Source organism: Chlamydotis macqueenii, chromosome 20 (assembly GCF_036417535.1).
Source record: "Chlamydotis macqueenii isolate bChlMac1 chromosome 20, bChlMac1.mat, whole genome shotgun sequence".
Taxonomy (NCBI): Eukaryota; Metazoa; Chordata; class Aves; order Otidiformes; family Otididae; genus Chlamydotis; species Chlamydotis macqueenii.
In genome coordinates this window covers 10,312,855-10,332,005 of record NC_141575.1, presented here as the reverse complement: position 1 = coordinate 10,332,005, position 19,151 = coordinate 10,312,855, and the positions used below count along the sequence as shown (strand labels likewise).

General features: G+C 51.5%; 1 protein-coding gene across 12 annotated transcripts in view; it reads left to right on the top strand.

Moving 5' to 3' along the window:
* Positions 1 to 13,073, top strand: part of EHMT1 (euchromatic histone lysine methyltransferase 1) — a 100,715-nt gene extending 87,642 nt beyond the window's left edge. For 11 of the 12 annotated variants that reach the window (XM_086763859.1, XM_086763863.1, XM_086763858.1 and 8 more), the window contains 5 exons: positions 160 to 275; positions 3,218 to 3,304; positions 8,319 to 8,397; positions 11,055 to 11,230; positions 11,536 to 13,073. In XM_086763859.1, coding sequence (XP_086619985.1) covers positions 160 to 275; positions 3,218 to 3,304; positions 8,319 to 8,397; positions 11,055 to 11,230; positions 11,536 to 11,719 — 642 coding nt within the window. In that variant the 3' untranslated portion in view covers positions 11,720 to 13,073. The remainder of the gene's footprint in view (positions 1 to 159; positions 276 to 3,217; positions 3,305 to 8,318; positions 8,398 to 11,054; positions 11,231 to 11,535) is intronic. The other variant, XR_015260726.1, reaches the window with a different exon arrangement.
* The last annotated feature ends 6,078 nt before the right edge of the window (positions 13,074 to 19,151 follow it).

The following is a 19,151-nucleotide window of genomic DNA, read 5'->3' as shown; positions in this document are numbered from 1 at the left end:
GAAGTTGAGGTCTGACGGTGGTTTTGGGGAGGTTGGGGCATGCCTCCACCTTGAGATTGTCTGGCCTGTTTTTACACTTGGCGATTTCTGCCTGCTGCTGATTTGGAGGGGTCACAGGAGTAGACAACTAACCCACTCTTGAATGCCTCTCCTCTTCAGGATGGCCGACTCCTGCCTGAATTCAACATGGCTGAGCCGCCGCTGATCTTTGAGTGTAATCACGCGTGCTCGTGCTGGCGAACCTGTAGGAACCGGGTGGTGCAGAATGGGCTCAGGTGAGAAGGAGGATCCAAACACAGCTTATCTTGGCAAGACCAACACCACAACACCACACATGTGAGCTTGCTGGCTCTTTAGTCTCGGCTCACCCATAAACCCACAAAACCCAGGACTTCCTGAGATGATACAGAAGTTGGGGCAGGTGTCACCACGGAGTGCTGGGACACGAGTGGGTTCCTGTGCACTGCTGGTGGGAATGAAGCAGCAGCGGGTTGATGAGCTCAGTTAATATTTGCACCCTACCCCTGCCACTGCCATGTGGGAACTGCGGCTTTCTTTCATCAGCCTGACCAAAAAACGTATAAATGGCTTGTGGGTTTGCACAAATAGCCTACATGTAACTTCTCATGTGGTGATCTGTGAAGAAAACAGCAACAGAAATTGCAAAGCTTGAATTTAGAACATCTTGTAAGCTAGCAGTGTATAAACCGTGACACTGTAGGCTAGTGTCGTGCTTTAACCCCAGCTGGCAGCTAAGCACCACGCAGCCGCTCACTCACTTTCCCCCCAGTGGGATAGGGGAGAGAATCAGAAGAGTAAAAATGAGAAAACTCATGAGTTGAGATAAAGAGAGTTCAATAGGTAAAGCAAAAGCTGTGCACACAAGCGAAGTAGAACAAGGAATTCATTTGCTACTTCCCATCAGCAGGCAGGTGTTCAGCCATCGCCAGGAAAGCAGGGCTCTATCACACGTAACGGTTACTTGAGAAGACAAATGCCATACCGCTGAGTGTCCCTCCCCTTCCTTCTTCCCCCAGTTTATGTGCTGAGCGTGATGTCATATGGTCTGGAATATCCCTTTGGGCAGTGGGCTCAGCTGTCCCAGCTGTGTCCCCTCCTAGCGTCTTGTGCACCCCCAGCCTCCTCGCTGATGGGGCGGTGTGAGGAGCAGAAAAGGCCTTGACGCTGTGTAAGCACGGCTCAGCTGTAACTAAAACATCCCTGTGTTCTCAGCACTGGTCCCAGCACAAATCCAAAACACAGCCCCAGACCAGCCACCATGAGGAAAATTAACTCTACTCCAGCCAAAACCAGCACGGCCAGCATGCCCAGACTTTGCTGCTTATAATTTCTGAATTACTGGCATGACTCCCCCTGAGTTGGCCACCTGAATACCTGCTGGCCTCGGTGCTGTGGGTTAGGCTGTGATGATTTTGGTGCCAGACTGAAAATGTAGATGTTTTGGTTTGGACCTCTGCTAGCGACAAGTTTGCCGCTGCACTAAGTGTAGCAGGACAAACTTCAAAGGAATCCCACTGGAAAAAAGACTTCTGCAAATTTTTTGTAGTACTGACAACACTTTTTTTTTTTGCAAGCTTTGTAGTTTCACTGACATTTTGCAATGTTAAAAATAAGTAAGGAAAAGGCTTGATGCATTGCAACAGAACTTTACCCCTCGCTGGTTCTCCCTGCCAAGCTCCAGAGCTCTGGTGTCTACGTGGGAGTTTATTTAGGAGCTGTACAGCCTGGGCTGTTGCATTTGCATTTTTGCCTTGCTGAAGTGTTTTTCTGAAAGATGGGAAGGGTTGGAAACCCAGCCGTGAACCTCGGAGAGCGGCTTTGTTGGGAAGCTGGCGCTAAGGTCAGGTGCTCGGCGACGCTGCGCTTGAGGTCCCTGGGGAGGCAGCAGAGGAAACCTCCTGCCTTTGGGCTGCAGCGTGACACCTGGGTGCTCCCGCTCCATTTTCAGGGCTTCCTTTATCAGATTTGCTCCAAATTAACTCTGCTCGGCAGCGCACACGCTTCCATCTGGCGTGCTGAACCAGCTCAGCCAGGAAGCTGAGGTTGGAGCTGTGGTCCCACCGCTGCCGCTGTTGTCCCTGACAGCAGGGCCCGAACCTGAGCCTGGCTCTCTGCTCTGCTGTGGTGGACAAGGCAAAACATGGGGGAGCTTCCTCAAGCCTGAAATACAGCGTTTTAACCGGTTTAACATGAAGTCGTGTTTTGCCCTGGTGAGGGCTCTGGGAGCTGTGAGCAAATAGGAGGAAATGCCCAGCCCCTGGTTTGAGCTGATGGTGCGAGGAGGGAACGGGTGGGGGGAAGAGAAGTGAAGTACTGGAAAAAGCAACAGGGTGAAGTTGAGGTGAGCATTGGGTTTCTCTTTATTCCCATAACAGTGCTGCTGAGAGTGGGTTTTGGTTCCCACGGGGACAGAGCAAGTCTTTCCTAGCCCTGGAGGCTGTTCATCCTGCACTTAACTCAAGATCTGGCTGAGCAGGAGGCAAAATGACTTACAGGATTGTTTCTGTGCCTATAAACTCCATCAGTAAAATTCCACAGAGTAGCTATTACACCAAGAAGTTTCAGGTTGCAGTGTTTCTTCCTTGTCTTTCAGCCAAGGAGCTGGATATGATGGAGTTGCTAAATGCACTGGCCTCAGCAGAGGGCAGAGGGATCAGAGCACTTAGCTCAAGGTGTTCTTAACTCACCGTGAGCTCCCTGCAGCACTCCTCCCTGCACAGCTACGCTGCCTTAAGTCCCCGTTCACCTTCCCTGCCTTCCCCTGAGTGCAGGGTACCTGCGTGGAAGGGGAAAGAAGTGCTGGTGGTGGGATTCTGGTATCCTACGTGTAAATCATCATCAGCGTAACCACACAGAGCATCCAGTCCCATCCCCTCTTCCCCAGTCCTTCGCTTGTCCAGTCCCTAGGTGTGCACCTCACCAGCTGCTGCTAGGCAGGGAGAAGGGGGTGATGGGCTCCCGTCCCTTGTCCCCAGGCAGGTCCCATCCGAGCATCTGCCCACCCACGCAGAGCAGCAGTAGGAGTGGAGCGTACCCAGAACGGTGCCTGCGCGAGAACTGGGGGTTTGAGTATTGAAATAATCTTTGAGCTTGTGCTGGTGGAAGGTTGCTGGCTTTTTTTCTCATCTATCTATGAAAGTTTGTTGTCTTTCTGCAGAGTGCTGCCGTTAACGTGGCTTCTTTTCCTCTTTTCCAGGACTCGATTGCAGCTTTATCGGACGCAAAAGATGGGCTGGGGTGTGCGAACAACGCAGGACATTCCACTGGGAACCTTTGTGTGCGAGTAAGTTATTCACCGTCCTTAGCTCACGCAAACGCATTGCTTCCCAAGGGCCGGGATGGTTTGCTGCTCTACAAGGAGCGGTTTTCACACAAATCAAACTGGCGTTGAGCCAAGCTGCTTGCCATCAGTCAGAGATTTCCTGACTCCATTTCCTGCCCTGTCCTTTTCCTCATAGCATGGAGCTTTCTTCATCCCTCTCCGTCTTGCTGGGCTCTGTGCTCCGCTCCTGAAACACAAGCGATGAGAGAAAAACGCAATTTGGGTTGTGCTGCAAATGTGCTCAACTCAATGTTCCCTGTGGATATGGGACGCTTAGGGCTGAGGCAATTTGGAACAACTTCTTTGTACTGGACCTTTTTCTGTTTCAATACTGACATCTCAGGAGGTTTTCCAGTGTCACAGCTCTGGCTTTAGGCTGATTCAGCAGAACAGTAAAGCACTTGGCATTAAGCACATGTTTCGGCCCTGATTCAATAAAGTACTTAAGAACAAAAATGTTGAGATTTATGTCAAGTGAAAAAACTGCCATCGAACCCCACGGGTTTTAGGCTTGAAAGTGGTATTTATTAAATATTTTGGAAAGTGTTTTCTTCATTGCAATACTACAGTGAGTTAAGATCTTCTAAATAATCCTGGACTTGTTCTCGTCACGGAAATAGGTGCTGTGTTTTTTTAGAACTAGTTATTGGTGTTTTATAGAATTTGGGGCGGGGGATTGAGTAAAGTTATTGCAGAATTTATTTTTTTTTAAAAAAAAAAGAAGGAAAGAAAAATCTACAGTGAACTGGGCAAGTATTTCTTCCATGTTAGGAGCTACCAGACAAAATGTTTTTTTCAGAGGTAAAGCTTAAAAATCTGCTGTTTGTGGGAGTGTTTCAAGTCTGCCTTCAGGTGGAGCTTCCTGTTAAGTCCCAGAGGTCTCTGTGTCCAGGTTCAGCACCCAGAGACGAGCCAGAGCCTGCGCATAAACTGCTCCCAAAGGAAAAAAGGCACCAACTTTACCAAATCCTACGGGAATGCTAACACGCGAGAGGAATAAGCCCTGGTGAACAGGCAGCCCAAGGAAATGTGTAATAACCGGACTGGCGCGTTGTAGAGCACGTGAGAGCTGATGGGGTGCAGATACCACAACCGTGCTTAACTCTTCCTCCGCCCTTGCCACGAGCTGCTGAGGCTGTTTCAGTTGTAGGCACTATCTTCTTCATCATCTAAATGAGCTGCATACTAAAAAGCTGAGCTAATTTATGTCTTGCCCCATGCACATTCTTGTCTCCATCACTCACACACACACACGTTATTTACTCAACTCACAAACTCCAGTCCTTCTCATGCCTGATTCTTTATGGGCAGCCTGTGGACTTGGTTTCTTCTTTTCCTCATCTCTGGCAAAGCAGCTCTGGTGCTGGTGGTGCTCGGCGGCTGCTTGCACCCAGCAGCTCCTGGGATCGGTTCTTGTGGGAGAGCATTTTGCGTTAAACATCTGGATTAGAGCCCTGAGTATGTAGTCACTTCGTACGGAGGTTGTTACGCTGCTTTACAAGGATGAGGATTGTACTGGTGTAAGGATGACTTTTATTCCATAACTTTTCATGTATGCCCACATGAGAGGCAAATCTGGAATAGTTCTCTACAAGGCTTTTATTCTGCAGAACTCTGCTGGTCCTGACTGTTCCTGGGTGTAAATGCCTTCCCTGCACACACACTGCTTTTCACTCTGCTACATACTTCAGATACCTGTCAGCTCTTCTCTGTAATCACTCCAAAAATGGTTTCCCTTTCCCTTTCTGCATGTCCCTCTGGCAGCTCGCAGCAGCGTCCAGCAGCACTCAGAGCACTTTGGCAGCTGGCGGTGAGGCTCTGCCGGAGTGGTAGCCAGCCAGCCCTCCTGCCGTCGGCTCCAGGCTCCCCAGACCCCAGCCACTCCAAACCCTTCAGCTGCTCCATACCCTCCTACTAACTGATCTGGTACCTTCAGCCCATCCTGGAAGCAGGATCTTAGCGCGAGGAGATGCAGCAGTGTCATCCTCCCTGCCCCGCTGGGCTCCTGCAGTTTTTTTAGGCTCTCCCACTCACAGATGCTCAGGAATGTGCTCCTGTGCAGTTTCCTCCCTGGCCCCAAATTTGTTGCTGCTCAGAAGCTGCTTTTGCTCCCCTTGCGCTGGCGTTGCTGCGGGTTGTTTTGAGTCCATTCTGTTTGTGCTTGGTTGTCAGAGGGTGTAACTGCTCATTCTGGAAATGGCACAGCTGGGTAAGGGCTGTTACTGGAGAGGCTTTGAATTGGTGGGATGCGGAAACCGGAGGTTTGTGAGGATCTGGTCTTTTCCTTCCAGCACACATCTGTTACCTAGTTTCCAAATATTTAATTTCTATATGAAGCGGTGATGCTCTAATAAGATACCGTCTGCATTGAGCCAGGTATTTTAGCCACACCTTCAGCCAGAGAAGCCCTGGGCATCCCGTCTCCCACACCCCGTGGAAAATGCTGGAGCCTGTGCTAGGGACTTCTTGTTGCTCTTGATTTTTGCACGGAGCACACTCTGATCTTGCAGTGATGAGTGGCACTGTAAAGCTCTGAGATGTAGTTTCCTTGCCATCAGCGTGCTGAACATCTTGCTGAGAAGAAAGACGCTGGCTTGACTTCGTGAGTTTTTAAATGAAGGGGCTGATGCTTCTGCTCTTTTTTGGGTAGGAAAATGTCTCTACTGCACATCCTTCCGTAGCTTTGGACCTGGGAAATTAGGGAGCCGTTTGTATTGGTAAGCGGTCCTGGAAAGGAAATGAGTTACAGGAAAAGTCTTTAAAGGAACATCGAAACATCAGTTTTTAATTAAATGGTGGGTTTTTGTTTCACCGAGTTGTAAACCTGAGGCGGCTGTCCCTGAGCAGAGTTCCTCCCGTGCAGCGTTATTCAGCTGTTTCTCAGCTGCTGGCTGGTGTGCCACACTACAGCGATTTCTCTCCCTCTCTGGCCATCATCTTCTATTGCTTTAGGTCACCACTGAGCGTGTGATTTCCAGTAATGCCGCAGCCTTATGGGAGCGCTTAATAAATCACAAGATGTGGGGGCAAGCGGGAGCATCACCCACGGCAGCAGCCTCCAGCTCTGCTCTGGCAGAGCGACTTGGCCGGATCGCTCAGATCTGGGAACGGCAGCCGGAGGATCCCTGGTTACAGGGTGTGTGGGTCCGCTCCAGGTCCATGTTTCATGGCTTTCCTCTTCCCCAGCCGTGAGTGAAATGCTGCCTTGAGCCACAGGGGGAACGGGTGCAGTTGGTTAACACTTCACAAATGCCTTGAGAGCTGCAGAGGAATGCTGTTGTGATGGCGGCTGATTGTGGAAGCCTCTGCTGATGCTGTGAAGAATATTTATTTGTGTGTGCATCTTTGCTTATAAATCATAGGATCATAGAATGGTTAGGGTTGGAAGGGACCTTCAGAGCCCACCCAGTCCAACCCCCCTGCCAGGAGCAGGGACATCTCCAACCAGATCAGGTTGCTCAGAGCCCCGGCCAACCTGGCCTGGAATGTTTCCAGGGATGGGGCATCCACCGCCTCTCTGGGCACCCTGGGCCAGTGCTCCACCACCCTCAGCGTAAAACATGTTTTCCTAATATCTAATCTGAATCTGCCGCTCTCTATTTTAAAACCATCACCCCTCATCCTATCCCAACAGGCCCTGCTGAAGAGTCTCTCCCCACCTTTCCTGCAGCCCCCTTTAGGCACTGGGAGGCTGCTCTCAGGTCTCCCCGGAGCCTCCTCTTCTCCAGGCTGAACAGCCCCAGCTCTCCCAGCCTGGCCTCACAGCAGAGCTGCTCCAGCCCTCTCAGCATCTGCGTGGCCTCCTCTGGACCCTCTCCAACAGCTCCACATCCTTCTTAATTAATTTGCATTGTGTTAAAGGCTGAGAAGACTTACCTACAGAATCTACTGCGATGTTGCTTCTTCCTCATATCCTCTGTCTGGCTCCATACCTCTCCTCTTGGGTCTCTTTCTTTGATTGCAAGCACGTCGGGGCAGGAAATGTTGAACTTTGACAGTGTAAAATTCTTAAAGATCACAGAATCATAGAATCACAGAATGGTTTGGTTGGAAGGGACCTTTAAAGGCCATCCAGTCCAACTCCCCTGCCAGGAGCAGGGACATCTCCAACCAGATCAGGTTGCTCAGAGCCCGGCCAACCTGGCCTTGAATGTTTCCAGAGACGAGGCATCCGTGGAAGACGGAGATGGAGAGACAAATGTGGGAACGCCAGTGCAGCAGGCATTCCTGCAACAAGGGGATTTGCTTCAAACCCAGCATCTGTCTGGGGTGTGAGAGGTGGTGCGTGTACTTGGTCCTTCTGGGCAGGCCGGGTCAAGCAGCAGCGCTTCGTGGTGCGTGGAGGACCTGGCTGTAACCTGCCTTGCCCCAGGTTTTACAGCAGGGATCGCAGCTCTGGGTGATTCTGGTTTGAGAGGGATTGAGAGGGAAACCTGCATCTTCCCAGGGATCCTGCCAGGTTAGGTTAGACCTAAAGCTTCTAAACCAAAACTTTTTAAGGTATGTAGTGTGTATAATTGGTCAAAATACCCTGGAAAATACAGGAAGGACAGACACAAACATTTTGCTTTGGGATGTAAACAGCACAAGCATTGCAGTGGTGCACAGGAGAGCCAAGATGTGAGTCTGACTGTGAACATAAGGAGAATTGGATTAATGTGTTGATCTTGGCCAACAAAGAGATGTGCAAAAGGAAACACAGTCCTCAGGAAAAAGTAAATTTTGTTGGAAGTAAGATTACATTTTAATGTTAAAAGTGTTGCCCTGAAAAGATAGAGTTTGGAGCCAAATTTTGGCTGCTGTAAGTTGGCAAAGCTGAGTTTGCTGGGGTGGCTCTGGTGACCTGCACTGCTGAGGTGTTGCCATCTGTGGTTGGGCTCTGTCCCCTTCTTTCCCTCTTCCCCGAAGGAGGTGTTTAGACCCAACCTTGTGGTTGCACGAGCATCTTATTTCTGCCTTTCCTGTCGGTCCGCAGGTACGTTGGTGAGCTGATATCTGATTCCGAGGCAGATGTCCGTGAAGAGGACTCCTACCTCTTCGACCTTGACAACAAGGTACTGTATCTGTACATGTCTGATGAGATAAACCCATGGTCTTGCCTCTCCAAAAAAGCAAAGAGAATATTTGTCTCCACCTTGATGTGCAGCACGGTCTGAAAGCCTGCAAAGAGGATCCTCGCTGTTTTTTAGTCAAAATATGGAGTGGCTGAGGTAAGTCTTAGGGCTTGTTAAAATGGTAACGGAGCACACTGGGCCACCACAGTACGTGCTGCCCACCCCAGTTTTGATGCAAGATGCTCTTCTGTCAAAACCGTTTGGGCACCCTGAGCTCAGTTGTTCAGATTTTGATACTCAGGTGTGTATATGTGTCCTTGCAGCTGTGTGATTGACAGTTCTGTTAGTTCCTCATAAAAAGATGATCTGAAAGAATTAAAAAAAAACCAAAAAACAAAAAGCATTCACTTATAAAGGGATCTGTCGGATACCCTGGCAGGGACTTGAGGCTTGTTCTTTGCATAGTTATCCTGCGCTGCTCTGCGGAGCGCTGTCTCAGAGCAGAGATCTTGCTTTGAGAAGCGCGATCTAAAGCTTTTAAGCAAGGCCACCACTTCAGATGTTCCTTGGGAAAGGAGGAGAAAGGTGAGCTGAGGACTCAGAGAAGCGGGGTGGCTTCCAAGGAAGGCTGTAAAACAGTCTGTGTCTTGTTTCTGTCATCAGCTAGTGACAAAGAAGCTTTGCTTTATTAATTTGCCCCCTTTTTTTTTTTTTTTTAAAGCGACATATATTCAGCAGTTGAAAGAAAAGATAAGTGATGAGTCTTCTAGCCAGTCTGAAAACAGAGGGGTCAGACTGTCGTTAAGCAGTTGAAAAGCAGCAGGGACGTTAACCTGGTCTGTGCTTTTATGAGCAAGAGCCTGTGTGGGCCTTGCCCTTGGGTTAGCTCCTGTTGCTTTGAGGGAGCCCCTCTGCGTTTGCTCTTGGCCAGCCTTCCGTGAAGCAAGGAGCAGACCTAAGGCATGAGCACGTCATCTTTTTTTCATGGCTTCTTCAAAGTGAGGTTGAGTTTTAGCTGCTGGGGTTGCTTTCTATTCGTGTTAAGCTGCCCCTTCCCCATGCACAGTCCCATCCTCTGTGGTCGTTGGGCATCACCCCTCTGCTCTGCATTGAGGAGACGCAGCCGTCAGGGCTGCGTGCTGCCGCATCCCTGTGGCCCCAGCCAGCCTGCAGAAAGGAGAGCTTTCTCTGGGCTTCCTGCCTTTGAAGAAACCCCAGTGCCTTCCCGCTCACAATGTCCCAAATTGCCTTTTGACACAACCGTGTACCCCGTGCTTGGTGACACTGGCAGAACGGTGGGATCACTGCCCTGGGATTCACCGGGTGCCTTACCTGGGTGCTGCTCACCTGAGAGCACCAGCAAAAAGCCGTGGCTGGCTGGGAACCCTTTGTATGGCTGGCCATCACTAAGAGCCGTTTGAAATCATGATGTCCTTGCACTTTAAGCACTGAAGATTGTAGGTGTAAGAGGAGAACATGGTCATTTTCTGCGTAGCCCTTTCACAGTCTCCTCTCTCTTGAGAAGGAACCTCACCTCCCCCCAGAGCAGGTTCATGGTTTCTCCTCCTCTTTGGTCACCACCGTGTGACTCTTGGTTCCCGATACCGCGAGGTGGGAAGCAGTTTCGTCTGGGACTTGTCCTCCTCAGCAGCTTCACAGCGAGGACGCTGCTGGTGTTGGTCAAGGCAGCAGGCTGCGTTCTGGAGGAGCACGTCTTGGTGTGCGTGGTGGAGAGCTCAGATCTTTCCAGATGATCCCTAGATGTGGTAGTGGGTGGTGTCCTCGCCAACCACGGCATTTACAGGATAAAAGTGAGGGGGGGATGGGAATTGTTTGAAATGAGAGCCGGTAACACTGCGTGTGACACGGGACCATGTGGGGTGATGCCTCCCTTCTCACTGGGACGTCTGTGCTGGGCTCCTGCGCTGTGATCTGGCAGAGCTCATCCATTAACGATTGCAAGGTGCTTGCCCAAAAGGGACTCTGAGCACCGCTAATGGATCCTTTTGCTTTTGGCCTCTTTGCAACTGAAATTAGCTTCTGTAATTAAAGTCTCTGGTTTGCACAGTCATTCTCTGCTGGAATAAAAAAGCCCTGAGGGAGGTTCTTTTATTTTCAAGGAAAACAAAATATTACTGCTCTCTGGGCTGTCTGGAGAGGGAATTTCTGTGTTCTCACTTTTGCTTTTATCTGCAAAAACCTGTTTTCCCGAGACTCTGTCTGTGTGTTTCCTAGCTGTCACATTCAGTTAGGGGACAGAACAGAAGCCTGTCCCCTGTCCAGTGGCTTTTACCCATACGGTGTCTCTGCACCACACACCAATCCCACTGTGCCAAACTGGTGCTTTCCCAGAGCAGAGCTGGGCAGGGCTGGTGTGCCAGCCAGCATCAGGAGCTTTTTAAAAGGTCTGTGGGCTTGTGAGGGCAGAGTGCCCTGCAGAAAGCTGTATTTTCAGGGTACTGTTGAATAGAAAAGTGTGTGTGTTTAGTCCTTTTAACCCACAGCGCATGTCCTGCCCTGCTGGCTCTTCTTGTTGAAGCTCTCTGGAGTGTTAGTGGAACGACCAGTAGTGTGGTCATTTGCGTTATTTAAACGAGGAGCCGTAATAAGACTAAACCCAGCCTCGTCTAATGAAGGATGCATCGTTTCTTCTCTAGGATGGAGAGGTGTACTGCATAGATGCCCGTTTCTATGGCAACATCAGCCGCTTTATAAACCACCTCTGCGAGCCAAACCTCATCCCAGTGCGAGTCTTCATGTCACATCAGGACCTCCGCTTTCCCAGGATCGCCTTCTTCAGCACGAGGCATATAGAAGCTGGAGAGGAAATCGGGTAGGTGCCGTCCCCAGGGCTGCTTCTCCACGGGGAGCCACCACCTCGCGCGGGGAAGGACCGGCTGGAGAGGGACAAAAGCTCTGCTGCTCCTGAGCTGGCTCACTCTGTCCCTGTCCTCTCCAGGCCGTGTCCCCGCGTCCCCTTGGGATCCCGCAAACGCGCTCCATCCCGTGAAGCTTTGCGAAGACCCAAATTGTGGCAGCACTAAGGACTGCCAGCCCCGGTGTCTCGCACCGACGTGCGGTCCCTTTTGCTTCTGCGTGCTGCTTTGCCGTGACCCCGTCTCTGTCTCTCTCTTGCAGCTTTGACTACGGAGACAGGTTCTGGGACATCAAAGGCAAATACTTCAGCTGTCAGTGCGGTTCACCCAAGTGCAAACACTCGAGCTCAGCGCTGGCCGCTCGGCAGGCGAGCACTTCGTTCCAGGACACGCAGGAAAACGGGCTCCCCGACACCAGCTCTGCCACGGCAGCCGGCCCCTTTTGAGGCTCCGCTCCCCAGAGACTGACTTCTTTTAACCTTATAGATTCACATACTGTCTGAATTTCCATTTAAAGAGAAAAAAAAAAAACCTGAAAAAAAAAATAAACAACCCGCTCAAGGAAAGCCAAGGGTTTGTGACTCTTAGGGCTGTGCCACCGACTGTTACTTGAGGAATAAGTAAAAGCGAATCCCGCCTCCGTGATGTTCTCCCCTCCCGGGTCCTGGAAAGCTGCTGGTTTTCACAGTTGCGTGTGGAGGGGTGGCCGTTGCGGTTTTTTTTCCACGCGAGCTGTCCTGGCCTCCGTCTCTTAATGTGCTAAGTGTTGTCAGAGCCAAGGGAGAGCCGCCCGTCCTCCGAATGTTGTTAATTGAATGGATCGCTCATGCCAAGTCATCTCCAGTTCACTTGTAATAAACTTTGAATACTTGATGGGACTTTCTTTCTAAAGCCGGGGGTAGCGGGGAGGGGGAGGGAGGTGCTGGCGTTTGGGTTTGCTTGGCACAGCCCGGGGCAGGTTCTGCTGGTTAGTTTTTGTTGGTTTGTTTGGTTTTTTGGTGGTTTGTTTTTTTTTTTTTTTTTAATCATGAATTTCTCCCACATCTCACAGGACGTTGTGGTGGGGCCTTTCCCTAGGAGCTAGAGGGCATTTCTATTACCCTCCTTTTTACCAAATCCACCGGCTTTTTTCTCTTCCGATGAGAAGAAACCCACAGTCCTTAGAATCCCTTTGGTCCCTGGCTCTCCCCGAGCTGCCCAAAGACGCTCCCTCCAGCATTTCTCCGTCACAAACCAGCTCTCGTCTGCGCCGCGTGGCCGTGTTGCTGTCTCAGTGTTCGGTTCGTCCGTGGAAGGATTTCCCTCGCCCCGTCACGGTAGAGGTTTTAGACAGGGAAGGTTGAAGGGGATTGTAGAAGACACTAACTTCGTAAGAAAATCAGTTTTTCTTTTTTTAAAAAAAATAAAGCGAATGATATATATATTATAGAGAACCTCGACTCGCATCCGCCGGCTGGGGCCAGCAGCAGACAGGACATGTCACGGCGAGAAGATCTCCGATGCCACCAGCTCGTCTGTTCCCATCACTTTTCTCAACGCTGGGCACCTTCGATTCATTTTTAAGCCACGCGCTCTGAGGTTTCAAGAAACTGATTTATTTTTTACCATTACTGAAACATTGGGGACTAGCATTAAAAAGAAAAGAAAAGAAAAAACAGAAAAAAAAAACTGAAAACCACAAAACGACAACAAAAAGAAACCACAAAACAAAACGGTGCTGATTCTGGTGTGATTTTTGCTCACCACGTGAATATAAACTATCAATTGTATAAAAAGAACAAAGTGATTTTAGTATAAAAACGCAGGAAAAAACACAAAACTTTTTTTAAATTGTTAGTATTGTAGTGTGAATAAATTTGCCATCACCTTTTGTGTGGTGGCTGGGCAGGTCATTATCTTAATTTTTTTTTTTTTTTGCATATATCGTTAAATACTGTAATTAGTGCAGTAACAGTTTTTTTGTTCATCTCTTCTAGAACATTCATAATGCCGTCATGTTTATTATTATTATTATTTTTTTCTGTTAATGTTTTTGACAGTTTTAAAGGAGCAGTCTTTTGGCTCTGATCATTTTCTTGTTCTGTTTTCAATGAAATCAATAAAAAAAAAAAAGAAAAAAAAGGTGCTTTAAAAGGAGTTTGGGCTTTTTGTCTGCCTGGGGTGATGCCACGGGGCTGGGACGGTGTGGGGCTGGAACCTCCAGCCAGGTGTGAGCTTGGGAGGAAACTGAAGACAGCAACAAAAAAACCCAACCCCATCCTGTGTGCTTTCCAGCAAGGAAAAAGAAGCCTGACCGTTTGCTTTTTGGTTTGGGGGTTTGTTTTTGAAATTTTTTTTTTACATTTTTAATTAAAAATTTAAATTTTAAATTTTAAAAATTTTAAATTAAAAATTTACATTTAAAATTTTAAAATTTAAACTTTAATTTTTTGCTTCAGTCTTAAAGTCATCCTGTTTGGGAGCCTGGCCTGCGGCTGGGGTGTTGGCGGTGCCGCTGCCCGGCGCCGTGCTGAGCTCGGCGTGGGCTTCCAGGGGTCTGTGACGCCTCCCCACCACCTGCGTGGGGGCAATGGAGGAAAATTAAATAAAAAAGGCCAAGGGAAGGGGTGAGGGGGTGAATCTCCTACTCGTGAGCAAACCGTGGAGACGCTCCCTGGCGCGGCAGGGAGGAACCGCGGGGCTCTGCGGGTTTTTGGCTGGGCCTGGCTGGGCCCAGCGCGGCCACCACGCGTCGGGAGAACGCGCAGCTCTCCCAGTCCCTGCCAGTCCGTAGCTCACGAACGCGCTCCTGGACAGTAGGAAAAGCCCGGCCTGGTGCCAGCCGGGATGGGAGGAGCGGGGAGGGCTTCGGCCACGGCCTCCTGTGCTTGCCCACCTCTCGCAGGCCTGGCAGGAGCCTTCATCACCCGCGGAGTCCCACTGATGCCCTCATCATCCTCGCTGACAAGTCAGGCGGCTTGAGGTCAATAAAAAGCGGTGGCTTCAGGTTGGGCTTGTTCGATGCGAAATGATGGGGTTTGCCGCGGGAATTGTGAAGGGTGCCGATAGGAACAGCCAGAGCTGGCGGGGAAAGGGAGCTGGACCCTTCGGCACCCACGTGCCCTCGCACGTCGAGACCATTTAACGATGCACCAATGCTAATTACAGTAATACATTCCAATATTGTATAATTAAACATTATAATGAGAATAATGCTCTTTAATTGAAGGTGGGAAGTGGAAAACCTCCAGAGAATCTAATCTGTGAACATAACGTTCCCAAAATCCATTCTTTCCCTGGGGCTGAGGGTGGGAAACGCCCGTGTTTCCGGTGGCGCCTGAGGTCGCACCGTGCTGGTCCTGGGTGCAGAGAGAATTTGCTCCCCGCGTTGCTGGGCAGAGGTTGACCACCGCTGGCTGGCGCACAGTCACAGGTAACGTGGGTGATGCCTTTGCTTTTCTGGGCAAATAACTGCAAATTACACAAACACGTTTACTGCCCCGCCACGTTTCTACAGGTGAGGATGAGCCGGCCGGGGGCTCTGGGGTCAGGGTCCGCGGGCAAAACCTCCTCCGCTCTGCCGACCCTGCTCAGCTGGGGCAGGGGCTTGTGGAGATGCTTTGTTTCAAAGGGTGCAACAACATTAAGGTCCCGCACGTGGGTCGGGGCAATCCCAGGCACAAATCTGGGTTGGGTGGGGAATGTATTGAGAGCAGCCCTGAGGAGAGGGACTCGGGGGTGCTGGTGGATGAGAAGCTCAACATGAGCCGGCAATGTGCGCTCACAGCCCAGAAAGCCAACGGCACCCTGGGCTGCATCCCCAGCAGCGTGGCAGCAGGTTGAGGGAGGGGATTCTGCCCCTCTACTCTGCCCTGGTGAGACCCCCCTGCAGCGCTGCGTCCAGCTCTGGAGCCCCCAACATCAGAAGGATGTGGAGCTGTTGGAGAGGGTCCAGAGGAGGCCACGCAGATGCTGAGAGGGCTGGAGCAGCTCTGCTGTGAGGCCAGGCTGGGAGAGCTGGGGCTGTTCAGCCTGGAGAAGAGGAGGCTCCGGGGAGACCTGAGAGCGGCTCCCAGTGCCTAAAGGGGGCTGCAGGGAAGACAGGGAGGGACTCTTCAGCAGGGCCTGGTGTGACAGGACGAGGGGTGATGGTTTTAAAACAGAGGGGCGGAGATTCGGACTGGATAGAAGAAAGCATTTTTTCACACTGAGGGTGGAGGAGCACTGTCCCAGGTTGCCCAGAGAGGTGGTGGATGCCCCATCCCTGGAAACATTCCAGGCCAGGTTGGCCGGGGCTGTGAGCAACCTGATCTGGTTGGAGATGTCCCTGCTCCTGGCAGGGCCTTGAAAGGTCCCTTCCCACCCAAACCGTTCTGTGAGTCTATGATTAGTGTCAGTATTTTGCCCTGAAGCCAAGCTGCTCTGTTGCTGAACGGTGGCTCCTTGCAAACAAACGATTCCCAGCCTTCGCCGTGCACGGTGCACGCTCTGGACTGCCTGAGGAGGTGTCTGTAGCTCTGATTTTGCTTTTGTTGAAGAAAGAGCTTGATTTTCTTTTAAAGCAGCAAGAGCATCTGCTCTGGGCCTTGCTCCCCAGCAGCCGGCAGTCCCTGCGCTGGTGGCAGTTATCGGTGCGGGAGGGTTTCTTTTCCTTGTCACCCACTGCCGAGCGAGAGGCCAGGCCTCGCAGCCGCCCTGCGTGGGGGTGGGAGTTTCCCCTCAGCTCGGCTGGAGATGCAGAGAAACCGTCGCTTGTTTGTTTGCCTTTTCCTGGGGATTTTGGCACTTGCTGTGCTCGTGATGTTCCCCACAGCCGCCCCAGGGCAGCAGGACGGGTGCTAGGTTTGGGTGCTGAGCCCAGGTGGGGCATGGGGCTGAGCTGGGGTGGGGTGGGGGGAATTGTGCGTTCTGCAGCGTCCCAGCCTCACCCGCATGGCTGCGAGGAGGGTCACGGGGCAAAACCTCTTGTTTCACAGAGCTGGAGGAGACGGCGCTCTCCTTCCACGTGCGGGACACCCCCGCTCACCTCCCTCCTGCGCCCCGCGCCCGTGGGCATCAGCCCCCTGTAGCCATAGGGGAGCATGGTACAGGGCCAGTCACCGGCTCCGGGGCCAGGGGATGAGGGTGGATGGATGAAACCTGACTGCAGGAGATGGCACGGCGTCGCCCCGTGCAAATGCTCTGCAGACCCAGCGGCTCGTGGAGCTGGTGAGGGGCTGCTGGACACGGAGGGTGCTATAAAAGCACCTGAAAGGCAGCGTCTGTCAGCCCAACCTGGCCCAGCAAAGCCATAAAATCACCCTGAGATACTGGAGCTGATCCAGCTTCTCCTTTTCACAGCTCCGTCTCTCCCTCCGCCCTGTGGCCCTGACCTCCCTCACTGAGGAACCGCGATGGTTATCCCGCAGCCCGGCAGCAGCAGGTGATGGTTATAAAATCCCTACAAATGTGCGATTTCTCCCCGCGTCTCATTCCTGAGCTTTTACCAGGGCTGGAAGAAATATCGGTTTCTCTCGCCGATAGCACAGAATATTCCCTCGGCTGCCGAGAGAGCTCCCTTATCGCCTCTTTAATTTCCTTTCTAGCGCAGCGGGGCAGGAGGAGAAGCTACGGGTACAACGGCTGCTGGCAGGGAGAGGCCTCGATGTCCTGGCCACCCCACGTCGGGCTGGGGTTCGAGTTGAAAGGTTGCAGACGGGACGGGAGCGAGGGAGCGGGCGGGGGGAGAGGTGGTGATGCCAGGGGAGGTTGGGCTCAGCCCTCGGGCCCTTCCCCAGGCAACAGAACTAAGGAAATAGATGCCCAGAAAAAAAAGCAAATATTGGTTAATGAGAGCAGAAGTGTGAGGCTGCTGGTTTAATTGCAAGGAGCAGGGACATCTCCAACCAGATCAGGTTGCTCAGAGCCCCGGCCAACCTGGCCTGGAATGTTTCCAGGGATGGGGCATCCACCGCCTCTCTGGGCAACCTGGGCCAGTGCTCCACCACCCTCAGGGTAAAACATTTTTTCCTTACCCCAATGAGAGTGTCCTGGCCACGTTTCACCCTGGTCAGTGCGTGCTCAGCACTCACAAAGGCAGCCAGAGCAGCTGGAGTGTGTTAAGCAGCTTTTTGCCATCCTTTCTCTCAGAGGCCTGAAAGGTTTGCAGGTGCCTGAGATGAAGGTCCTTGCCCCAGACCCAGACCCAGAGGCGCTGCAACCAGGGGGTTTATGCCCCAGAGCTGCCAACGCTGTTATTAGGCCATCCCACCCTGATGCCTGGCTGGGATTAAATTCATCGTTATAGCAAACTCCCCCAGCTGACCTGGTAGGAGCAGGGCACCGGCACGGCACGCCAAAGCTTTGTTTAAGTATCTGGAGCTCTGCTCCCTCACAAGAGCGAGAAGAGGTTACGTTAGGAAAAGGGCTGGCTGCTTTGAGAGGGGTCCCTTTGCCAACCTTCCCAGCTGCAGAAGGCTTTGATTCTGCTGCAGGAACAGAAAGCGTTGGGCACACATGGATCCTACGTGCCCACTGAAACCACTGAGCGTGGGTTTGGGAAATGCATGAAACCCTTCTCAGCACAGGCAGAGCCAAGTGCATTTAGGGCTGAGTTAATTTTAAGGAGGTGGCTGGGGAGCAGGGACAGGGAGCTGTGGGGACACCAAAGGGACTACAGCTGTGTTTTGTGTTTGGGATGTTTTTCCCTTCCCAAAGGCAAGGGGGGAAGGGGTAAGTGTTACCAGCTGTCCCTCTTTACCGGCAAATTAATTCCCGTCACACGCTGCTGCCGCCCTTCCGGGGATGCTTTAAACCACCGGTGCTGGGAGCTGTGTGCTGGTGCCTGAGCTGGGCTCTGCTGTGTGGGTGCAGGGCTGGTGGGATGCTCTGTAGCCAAACAAGCTGGAGTAGAGGTGAGATGAGGCTTTGTGGTGTTAACAGGGTGGAAAATATCAGGATTTGGGGGCTAGAAGTTCTCTCTGCTGGAGAGTTGCTCACTACGTTGTGCTCATCCCTTGAGAGCCCAGGGAGGTGGGTGTCTGTGCTGAGGGTGTTGAGTACCTGATTTTTGAGAGCTCCCTGTCCTCTGAAGGAGCCTCCATCTGTGTTTTTGGAGTGAGGCTGATTTGTGATGCTTTTGTCTGTGATTTGTAATGAGCTTAAAAAAAATCAGCAATCTTTGTTTGAAAAGCAGAACAGCGTGGAAGAAATTGTTGATGTTTTTATTCCTTCTTTCAGAAAACACAGTGGCAATGAATTAGTGGTGATGGGCAAATAATAAAAGCTGCCTGTGTGGCTCACTCCTAGGAGATAAAGTACAAACCCCACTGATGCAGGGCTCGGGGGGGCAGAAGCTGGTCCACCTGAGCAGCAGCAATTAGCGCACTTGGCTTTGTCTTTGTGCTCTGTAAGTATAATTCTGAACAGCAAATAAGCAGGTGGGCTTTGCCCAGACAGAACAAGGTGAAGATCCTTTGCCTCTGCCTCTGCTGCGAAGAGGATGTCTCTCTAGGTGTGCAGCTGTCGGAAGAAAATAGCTGCAATAAATTTCTTGGGGATTTGTGAACGGCAAATGTGGCCTGCAACATTAGCAAAATGACTGTAATGGGTGAAAAAGGGCTGGGAGAACATTCCCAGTTATGTCACAAACATCCCTTTGGCACAGGCTTGGGCTGGAAGAAGTTTTGTAACTTTTGTGGTGTAGCAGCATTTTTTTTTTTGCTGATGACTGCCTGTGCTTTCCCTCCTGCTGTGGCCGGGAGCTGCTTTTCTGCCCACGGTGCCAATCTCTGGGAGCAGCCACAGCTCTTCTGGGAGAGCGGGGCTGGAACATCCTGACGGGATGCTGGAGCTCTGTGCCTCGGGGTGCAGGAAGAGCAGGAGCTCATGGGCTCAGCAGCCAGCACCCAATGTGTCCAC